Below are 11,175 nucleotides of genomic sequence, written 5' to 3'. Positions count from 1 at the left end.
GGGGGGGGGGGGGGGGGGGGGGGGGGGGGGGGGGGTTGATTTCTTCCGGGTACAGCTTCATTTTGCTTACTTCAATAATTTGAATGGTCCTTCCCATTGGCGTGTTCGTAATTGGGGGCGATAGTTGACGAGGGGAGTCGTCTTCAAAGTAGCCACAGCTGCGTGGGGTGGGGTGGTGTTTTGTTAGAGATGACAATTACCGACAAATTATGTAGACAAAGTGGTCCCTGGGCAGCGGCAGACTCTTGGTCACTCAACTCTGCGCTGGAGCTGTGGAAAGAGAGCGCAGTGTCTGAAGTGTAAATTTATATTTTTACCGTACGAAAGCTCACGTTCTCTATTTCTCTCTCTTTCTTGCACTCTTCCCCCGCACAGCTGTTACTCCTTACTGGAAACGAAGCCAACGTAGGCAATTACACAAAGATGGCGTCCTCGCCGACACCATCGTTGGACTCGATGCGGGGCGGCGCGAACTCGATTGAGTCGTACGAGCACGCCGGCTATCTATCAGACTCACCGCTCACCCTGAGCGGCTCATCGCCACCGGCAAGCGACTCAGCGATCTGCAGCGACGAGTACACCAGCGTCGGCAGCAGCAGCAGTGTCGGTGGCAAGACACGATCGGATGTGACCGTCATCAATGGCCATCATCCCATATCGGCCTCCGTCTCGTCCAGCTCGTCGGCCAGCTCGTCCTCCTGCTCGTCCTCATCCTCGTCGAGCTCCTCGTCATCGTCCTCATCCAGCTCATCGACCAGCGGCCTGAGCGGGTGCGGCAGCACCAGCAGTAGCGTCATCAGCGCCAACAATGTATCCTCGAACGGACCCGGCGTCATTGGCAGCAATCTTCAAAGCTCCGTCAGCGGCAGCACCTCAGGCATCAGCAGTCTGGTCGTGGGCGCCGGCAAAGGCAGCTCCAGCAATGGTGGCGCCTCCTCCAACACATCCAACGGCAGCAGCAACGGCAGTGGCAACAACAACGGCAGCTCCCCGCCCCGTTGCACCGCCTGCAAGAGCAAGTGCAGCGACGCGGTGGCCAAATGCTTTGACTGCCAGAGCTTTCTGTGCGCAAACTGTGTGACTGCCCACGAGTTCATGCACTGCTTCAACGGCCACAATGTGTGCCTCATTAAAGGGTTCGATGCGACTGCCACGAACCTGCCGCTGGCTGTCAGCCCGCCCAGCAACAACCCGGCCTCCAATGACTTCAAGTACGCCAGCTCCCTGACCATGATGCTGCAACAGCAGCAACAGCTTGACTCCCAGCAGCAGCAACAACAACAGCAGCAACAGCAGCAGCAACAGCAACAGCAGCAGCAGCTACTGCCCACCCAGCCCATGTCGCAGCTGTCCAAAATCGTTCTTGCTGCCGCCGCTCAGGCCAACTCCCAGGATCATCAGCAGCAGCAACAGCAGCAACAGCAGCAACACCAGCAACAGCAACAGCAACAGCAACAACATCAACAGGAGAGCATCTATAGCTCTGTGCACCAGCAGCGGCAGCTCTTTTGTCCGCGCCACAAGCAGGAGCTGCTCAAGTTCAGCTGCCGCACCTGCTGCATTCTGGTGTGCAAGGAGTGCATCGTCCTGGAGCACTCCACCGGCCTGCATGAGTTGGAAAATGTGCAGTCACCAGCCCTGGCTACGGCGGCTGCCACAGCAGCTTCCGCAGCGAACGAGACGGCCCTGCAAACGCTCCTCGCGGACATGCGTGGCAAGATCGGGGAGATCGTGGCCATAGCCGGCAATTCCGATCAAAATCTGACCAAGGTTAAGCTCCAGTATCAGAAGGCGCACAATGAGCTCAACGAGACGCATCAGTTCTTCGCCTCCATGCTGGACGAGCGCAAGACGGAGCTGCTGAAGGAGCTCGAGTCTCTCTATTCGGCCAAGAACAACAGCAACAATGCGTGGCTGCAGCGCTCACGGGATCTGATCGACAAGGGTCTGGCCACATGCGAGGCAGTGGAGCGCTCGCCCGCTCCACCCTCCGCTATGCTGGCGGAGGCCCTGCTGCTGCGCAAGTCCCTGGAGCAGCATCTGCAGACAGCCATCCAAGATATGCAGCTGCCCTTCGAGATGGAGTTCATGTCCAACTACCAATCGATCCAGGCCGGCGTACGCAACACTTTTGGCTACATCCGTGCCAGCAGCTCCGATGGCGGCCACGGCGCCGTCAGCCAGACCAGCAACAGTCACGGCAAGCAGCCGCCCATTGCTCGGCCCACACAGAGCGCTAGCAACAGCAGCGCCAGTAGCGCTGGCAGCCACAGTCACCATCAGTCGGGTGCCCATCAGCATCACCATCATCAACAGCTGCACCAGGCACAGCAGCAGCAGCAGCACCAGCTGCAGCAGACCCAATCCACGCTGCACGGCCTCGGCTTGGGCCTCAGCGGTGGGCTGCTCGAAAGCAGCTCCGTCGGTGGGGGAGCGTACACGAATGGCAGCAGCCTGCTGCTGAGTGGCCGGGAGCGCAACGCTCTGTCCGTGGAGCAGCACTTTGGCGAGCTTCTGCCCAAGCGGGGCGGCTACAGTGGCAGCAGCGGATCTGGATCGGGCGCCAGCACCGTGGCCCACTACAATCCATACGAAAAGTGGAGCAACGGAGGCAGCGACAATCTCTTCTCGTCTGTGGGTGCTGGCAGCGGTGCCAGCTCTGCCGTGGTGGACGCATTCGCCAGCCAGCTGTCCAGTCTTTCATCTGGTAACGGTGGTGTGGTGGGTGGTGGCAGTGCCGTGAGCTCAGAGTCCCTGCTGGATCTGACCAACAAGCTGCTCTCGGCCACCATCTACCCGCCCAAGTCGCAGATCAAGCGACAGAAAATGATTTACCACTGCAAGTTCGGAGAGTTTGGCGTGTTGGAGGGACAGTTCACGGAGCCCAGTGGCGTGGCGGTGAACGCACAGAACGACATCATTGTGGCTGACACCAACAACCATCGCATTCAGATCTTCGACAAGGAGGGACGCTTCAAGTTCCAGTTCGGGGAGTGCGGCAAGCGGGACTCGCAGCTGCTGTACCCCAACCGCGTGGCCGTGGTACGCAACTCTGGCGACATTATCGTGACGGAGCGATCGCCCACACACCAGATACAGATCTACAATCAATACGGACAGTTCGTGCGCAAGTTTGGAGCTACAATCCTGCAGCATCCGCGCGGCGTTACGGTGGACAACAAGGGACGGATCATCGTCGTGGAGTGCAAGGTGATGCGCGTCATCATATTCGATCAGAACGGCAATGTGCTGCACAAGTTTGGCTGCTCCAAGCACCTGGAGTTCCCCAACGGCGTGGTCGTCAACGACAAGCAGGAGATTTTCATCAGCGACAATCGGGCGCACTGCGTCAAGGTGTTCAACTATGAGGGCCAGTATCTGCGCCAGATTGGCGGTGAGGGCATCACCAACTACCCCATCGGCGTGGGCATCAACTCGAATGGCGAGATCCTCATCGCGGACAACCACAACAACTTTAACCTGACCATCTTCACGCAGGACGGGCAGCTGATATCGGCCCTCGAGTCGAAGGTGAAGCATGCCCAGTGCTTCGACGTGGCGCTCATGGACGATGGCAGCGTGGTGCTGGCCAGCAAGGACTATCGCCTGTACATCTATCGCTACGTGCAGCTGGCGCCCGTGGGTATGTAAACACTCGCTCGACACATCCACATCCGCAACCATAAACCGCAGTCACAAGCGGAAGAGGATCTGTGCCTGTGCGTCTCTCTCTCACACACACTCTCTCAGTAGTCTGACTTGCGCGGTCACTCTCCCCACCACTCTCTTACCTGCCACCTGTCTCCTTCTCAACTTTCCCATGTCCCATGACTCTACTCTCTCTCTGTCTATCTCTGTCTCTGTCTCTCAAATGCTAGGGTAGCGAGCATTAGGCCCGCTCCGCTCTGTATAACTCGCTCAGTAACTGTATAACACGCAAACGCACACTGTTGGAACGATTTTTATTACCTTTTAAATTATTGTTGAATTTTGTTTTATTTTTATATACATATATATTTACCACTGTTAAGCCTAGTTTTTACTTTTTGTGTGTATTTGTTTATGATATGTGTATGTCTTCATGTTCATGTTCAAGTCGGATCGTGTCCCCCTCCCCCTTCTATATCTACCCCTGCTCACCCACTGTCTCTCTCTCACGTGCGCAAGTCCGAACAGGATAAAAACAAAAAGAAAACAAGAGCAAACCGCAAAATAAGAATTTTTATATAAATAATAATAATACCAGAAGAAGTCCCTCCACTTTCTCATGTTCGTTGCAAAAACTATGGCAGAAGCAAGAGAAAAAATAGATTAAAAATAAAATTAAAAAAAAAGAATAAAAAATAAATTTAACGACGATCGATAGTCGAAGAAGAAGAAGGAAGGAGTCGAGTCGAGTAATATGTGACTGCGCATCGAGCGTAATTAATTGATAAATGATTGTAATTCTAGATGTATCACTGCGCAGATTGTTTGTTATTATTATTCTTTGATTGCATAAACATTTTATACATATTATATAATATTATACAACTGTTTTTATGTTTATAAATTATTTTTTGATTATACTATTACTGATTACTGATTATTTATGCAAAAAACCTATTGCTTAAGAAATGTTTGCTACCTTTATACGAAAACCACATGACCAACCATGAACCCCAACCGCGACACACAACTGAATTCATTTTTTATACTCGCCTAGCTTTACGTTTTATGTTTTACGTTTTATGTTTTTTATTCCATTGTTTTATTAAATCACAACACACAACAAATTATCTTAACCAATACCAGCCAACACAAATCTTTGCCGTTTCTTAATTTGAGAATTCACAAACTAAAAAAACTGACATCAAGTCAGTCTAAATCGTGCTCATAATTGTTGATCCTTTATTTATGAGAACAAATATGTATTACCCTTTACGAGGAACATTTGCTTATTTCCAGCCGCAATTTGCGCAATTTCGAATTAAATTAATCCGCAAGCTAGTGGCATTTTCGAAGCAACTTGACATAAATCAATTGTAAAGTAACAAATACATTTAACTGAAAGTGAAAGTTGGCAATCAGCGCAGAAGACTTAACATTAATAACTACTATAATTATACAACTAGGTATACAACACACATATGAATATGTGTCCCCCTATATACATAAATTGCAATACATACGATACGAGTATGTAGGCTAACACTTGAAGAATGAAACAAACGAAAATCTCAAATATTTTAATAATTATTAAAAAGAAAGTAAGAAAGAGGAGGAACGGAAAGGAAACAAAAACATTCATCAGCTTCGCTACGTTGTTACGTTACGTCATGTAACGTTATGTTACGTTACTTTACGTTTCGTTCGTTACCTTTCTTTACGTTACGTTACATTTTTGTTCTCTTTCGAGAGCCCGCCCAACAGTGTGTGACTCCTCCTTATGCTGGCGACACGCACTGTATCCATTTAAGGCATTTACTTTTGCTAACTAAAGTGTTCTCTAAGTGTTAGTTAAATAATCATTAATTAATTAGACGAGCAGGGGGGAATTATGTAAGGAACAGAACCTTTTGAGACTACAAACGCAACATTAACAGGAACAGCATTTAAAAAATGTTTATTTTGTAATTCTTAAAGTAATTAATCTCCCTTTATTTTTGTTGGTTCTGCTTAGAGTCCCTGTAGCCCAGAGCAGCCTCAAAAGATCCCGCCCCATGACACACACCCGACACACACACACACACACACACACACATAAGCAGGTATTAGACTTCTTGAATATAATGATTATGCATACCTTTGTATTACTTATTTAACTATGCTAGAGCTAGTGCTTTCGTTGTTTGTTTTGAAAAACACTTTTCTTAGTGTATTATTTTTTTTGGGTTTTTCTATGATTTATTTTTGTGTGTATTTATTAAGTGAGATTATTATTATTTACGAACAATATAATTTGTAGTTCTCTGTGTAACGAAGATGTAATGATGTATTGATGTATGTAGCTGTAACGACGACGATGCAATGATGATGCAACGGAGGGGCAAACGAAAGTATTGTACATTTTCTGTGTGAAAACAAAAAACCTTTTTACTTGACAACCAAAAAACAAAACCACAAAAAAAAACAAAAAACTAAAAAACTGTTGAAATTTTTTTATATACAAATTGTTAAATGAAAAACGAAAGAAAAAGAAAAGGAAAAACTGCTAATTGATGGTATTTATTATGGCCTAATGGGCCATCAACCTTACGTGGCTGATTTTGTAGTACTGTAAATGCGAATGCAAAAACTATTTAACTGTATTTATTAATTAGCAATTTGGATAGACAGGCATAGAGACCGATTCCGGCGAGGACTTTTATTTGTATTTTGTGCTTGCGTAAACTTGTTTTTATGTTTATCAATTATTATTATTCATTATTATTAGGTTTTTAAATGTTATGAAAAACAACCACACACCAACACACACACAAATACAAATACAAATACAATATAATTATAGTATTTAACCTTGGCTCTCTGCTCCACAAATTGTTGTAAAACGTTGTCTTCAAGAAGTACACACACACAATCCAACAAATGCCACAAACAAAAAATAAAAACAAAAATCGAGAAACATTAAAGATTTTATATTATATTCTGATACAAAAAAAAAACCCTAACTTGTGTTTGCTTTATTTAGTAGTTTTGATATGATTTTATTTATTTTTTAGTTGATTTTTATAGTTTGTTGTACACCTACACCCCTGCTGATGAGAGCCTCTCTTTCTGCTCTACCCTAACTCTAGTAGTGCTATAAAATATGTAAACCTCATATGGATATATATACATATTTATATATGATGAATGTATGTTGATAAAACATTTGATGAATTGAGAATCTAATAGACTGTGCAACAACAACAAAAGAAAACATAAGGAAAGCCGAAACAAAACATTTTTTTTAAATATAAATCTTTCTCTATATGCGAAAATTGGTCAAAAAACACACACACAGGAATCATATTTATGTACATATGTATACATATGTATATGTATGTATAAGCTAGATCGTGCAGCTATAGCACAGTGAGCTTTCAAAAAATAACTACATAAATACATATATGGTACAGTAATCTATGCAATTTTATTTCTGATCAATTCGAATCGATAAACGTTTTATACCGCCAACTAACTGTGCTCTACCCTAAATATACATATACACGAACATATATAAAGTGTCTCTACATACATACATATATGTAAACCGATTTATGTATATGTATACGTTAACATTACCTATATAGTATATGTAGTTGGCCATTTGTGATTAGTTTTTTGGGGAAAGGTCTCATATCTCCCGCCCCAAAAACAGGAGAAGAAAAAAAGAACAGAATGGGAATTCGAAAAGAAAAGTAAAGTAAAGTGAAAACACCACCAGTAGGAAATGAAGGGCAGGATCACCGATCTAGGAAGGAATATTTTGATTAGAGCTAAGTGTAAGTGTTGTTTTATGGCAATGGCATGCTAGTGTTGGAAATCACTAAAATATGTATGTACGAGGGAAATATGTATGTACCACTATTACGACTATTATTTTTGTGATTGTTAGGAGCTCTATATGAATGTTGAATGGAATCGAAGCTAAATCGAAATCAAAACCAGATCAGTACCCTCCCCCTGAGAACTGGTCGTCTCTCTCTGTCTTTTTTCGACTGCCAGGCACAAGTTATATGGATAACAAGAACCTAGGGGATAGGTTTATGTACTTATACTATGCAAGTACGTGTATCCATACACATGTACATATATATATATATATGTTTGTATGTCATATCTAAATCAGAAAAACAAAAGAAATCATTTTAATTGTAGTTTATATTTTTGATAAATGTTATTAAGGAAAATGAAACATAAATCAAAGGCATTCGTCGGGCGTTGTTGAGCATGTTTGTATGGAATTTAAATTTTGTATAAAAATTCTTGGGTATCGACCGACGTCAGAGCAGCAGCGAACTAATGAAAAGAAAACTAAAACCAAAAAGTAAATTGAAATTCAAACTGGCTTCGTAGAAGTGTTTTTAAATATTATTAGAGACTATATGCATAAAGGAACCACTCGAGAAATGCTTAAACACTATTTAGTATATAACAGATCTGTCTATCTAACAGAATAACCAATTGATTATATGCGTGTCTATGCTTGGGGCAGTCACGATCGATGTTCAAGGCAGCCCCAAACAGTTTTCTGTAAGTCCAATTTTAATTATAATAGTCCGTCAAAGTGTTTTAACAGAATATATGTAGGTAATACCATACAACATAAAACATACATTTATAAATATTCATAGATCATATATCAATTTATGTATGTTCAATATGCATTCATGAGTAGTGTCTGTTTGTAATATTGAAAAGAAAAGGATTGTTCTATCGCCTCCCTATCATTTATCTATTAATCTGTATGCAGATCTAGACATTACCCTCATTTGGCGATCATTTTCCACCACAATCCACAATCACAACATAAACATAATTGATAAAACACTAAAAAAACCAAAAGAAAACAAATAATTGACTATGACTGATTTTATACACGAATTGAAAACATTTACACAACAAATTATACACATATACATGCATATACATATATACATACATATATATATATATATATATATATATTTATAATGTTGCTACTATATAAAGAATCAAGAAAGTTGAAGTTGATGCCCGTACACGCGGGCCCTCTCCATCTGTAATACATTTACACTCTAGTAGGCTCCTTCTGCTACATAAATATATGTAAGCCGTAAGTTATAAACAGTATACATAATATATACATTATATATATCTAAAAAAAATTATGTGTGTGTTTAAAGGCTAAAAAACCAATTTAGTAGAGAACTTAACACTTTTTCAACACTCGAAAACAACAAAATCTTAGACTGCTTCGAAAACGTAAACGTAAACACTAAAAAATAAAAAAAAACAAAAAAAAACAACTCTTATGTGAAATAAAAATGAATATGAGACTCTTTTAGGGAATTTTTCTAAACCGATCTTTTCCGTTTCCGCTTTTCCACACTGCACTTGTTTAAACTACGGAAAGAAAAACTATGAAAAACTGATTTTACATAAAAAACTGATCTTTCACTCTCAACTGAATAGAATCCCTAGACTTGAACTCTAAACGCGCAAGACATCCACAACCACAAACCAAATATAAATATATAAAATGTATAAATATTTTCGCTAATTTTTCTAGCTGCAAAATACAATATTTATATACATATAACCGATAAATGTAGTGCGTATACACAAGGCATATTAACTGTTTGTTGTTAGCTGCTTATTCTTCCTATTGAAGACTAAAAAAATACCAAAATACCAAAAAAAAGAAAAACCATAAAACAATTCATATCCCAAGCATTTTTGTAATTTTTAAAAGCAAAGCAACGCATTTCAAAAATAATATAAAAACAATTGTTAGGAATTTAAGGCAAGAGTTAATGAAACTATAAATGAGAACCAAATGGGCAATGGAAAATGCAATAACTAAATAAGGGATTTCAAATGAAACAACAATTCATTTTTAATTTTTATTTATTTATGATGATTTTCAAGGTGGAAAACACAGGAATCCCATAAGAGACTGTGCGTAGAATTGAATTTATGTTTCCAATTCGTTGGTTTAGTTTCCGTTTTGTTGTTAGACCATTGACTTTAATTTTTGTACCCCATTTGTTTTTTTGCAGTGTTGCACAGCAAAAACCACGACATCATCAGCACCCAAAGCTTGGCAGACAGAATACAGCATTTCATTTGAATAGAGGAGAAATCTATCTAACTCTATGTATATTATTATAAAGCATTCCCCCATTTTCCTTTTTGCTATGTTGAATTTCTTGTTTGAGAAAGGAGATCCGATCCACATATGTAATGAAGGAAAGGATTACATTACACGCATTGGACACATTTCGTTATGCAATTAATTTAAATCAATTTCGGGACTCAAAAAGTATTTCCAATTAGTGTAAATGAGTCTCTACGGTCGAACCGCACACACACACACACACACACACAGTCACACAGAGGAGGATAAAAACACACATAAGATGCATAAATGTTAGCTCATTTAATCATAGTCACACGCATACGCATTCGAGATAGATTTCTAGTGTTACAAATAGCTATCTATATAGTGCAACTACGCCGATCATGGAACCATCATCTAGTCATCATGCATACACATTTACATACATACACACATACCATATATGTATATGTATTTTTATAATTATTATATTATTAATATTAATCAATAATAAGTGTGAACGAAAAAAAACTAAACCAAAAATATGAAACGAAAATAGAGAACACCAATCTAATGTTAAATGTCGTTACAATTAAGTTTTCTTTATATACAAAATACATATATGTACATACATACATACCTACATATGTGTGTAATTATGTTTTAGCTAACGTTTATATATTTTTTGACTAAGAATTAGTTTTTGATACGTACAATATATATGTATTCCCCCCTTGAACGCAATTTGAATTTGAATTTAAAAGTCTCTGCTAAGCCAAGTTGAATTTGAAAGTGGAACTAAAATATAAAACAAAAACCAAGAGAATACAGGGTGTTGCTTAAATTCGCTTTTACATACATATATACCATAAACATAGACATAAACATGAACAAATATTATTAATGGATAAACCAAAACCAAAACCAAAACTTTTTATACTCTGAACTATATAAAGAAATATTTGTTTTCCCTGTGGTTAATTGTTTTCACAAATCGTTCAGTTGAAACTCGTAGATTTCGCTCAAATTTTTGTTTTAAACTTAAGAAAATACAAGCAACAAAATATAAGAAACAAAAAACATGTTAAAGGAAAGGATAAGAATGTGGAAAATATGGACTGACATGCAAATAATGTATATCATTGAGGGTTGGCATTTTTAATCATATATGCATAATTATATATATATTATATAAAATAGAGAGACTTTGTCAGGCGCCATTCTCAGCTGTTTCGAAAGAGGAAATTGTTACATTTTTGTGTTGAAAGAAATGAAAAAAAAATATGAAAAAAAAGAAAAGAAGAAAACGATATACACGCCCACCAAATGCATACTATATGCTATATACTGTTTCTAATATGGCTACAAAGATTTAACCTCATACATACAGA

At 40.4% G+C, this 11,175-nt stretch overlaps 1 protein-coding gene across 7 annotated transcripts in view; it reads left to right on the top strand.

Annotated features, from left to right (window-relative positions):
- The window catches only part of LOC117587998 (brain tumor protein), a 29,062-nt gene extending 18,812 nt beyond the window's left edge, over positions 1 to 10,250 (top strand). For 6 of the 7 annotated variants that reach the window (XM_034279013.1, XM_034279015.1, XM_034279012.1 and 3 more), the window contains exons 3-4: positions 376 to 3,643; positions 9,726 to 10,250. In XM_034279013.1, the coding sequence (XP_034134904.1) occupies positions 424 to 3,643; positions 9,726 to 9,796 (3,291 nt within the window). In that variant the 5' untranslated portion in view covers positions 376 to 423 and the 3' untranslated portion in view covers positions 9,797 to 10,250. Of the gene's footprint in view, positions 1 to 375; positions 4,358 to 9,725 lie in introns of those variants that run through there. The other variant, XM_034279018.1, reaches the window with a different exon arrangement.
- Positions 10,251 to 11,175: the final 925 nt, after the last annotated feature.

The sequence above is a fragment of the Drosophila guanche genome, unplaced genomic scaffold (genome assembly GCF_900245975.1).
Source record: "Drosophila guanche unplaced genomic scaffold, DGUA_6, whole genome shotgun sequence".
Lineage (NCBI taxonomy): Eukaryota > Metazoa > Arthropoda > Insecta > Diptera > Drosophilidae > Drosophila > Drosophila guanche.
Note: the sequence above shows the minus strand (reverse complement) of the source record. Positions and strands in the feature narration are given on the sequence as shown.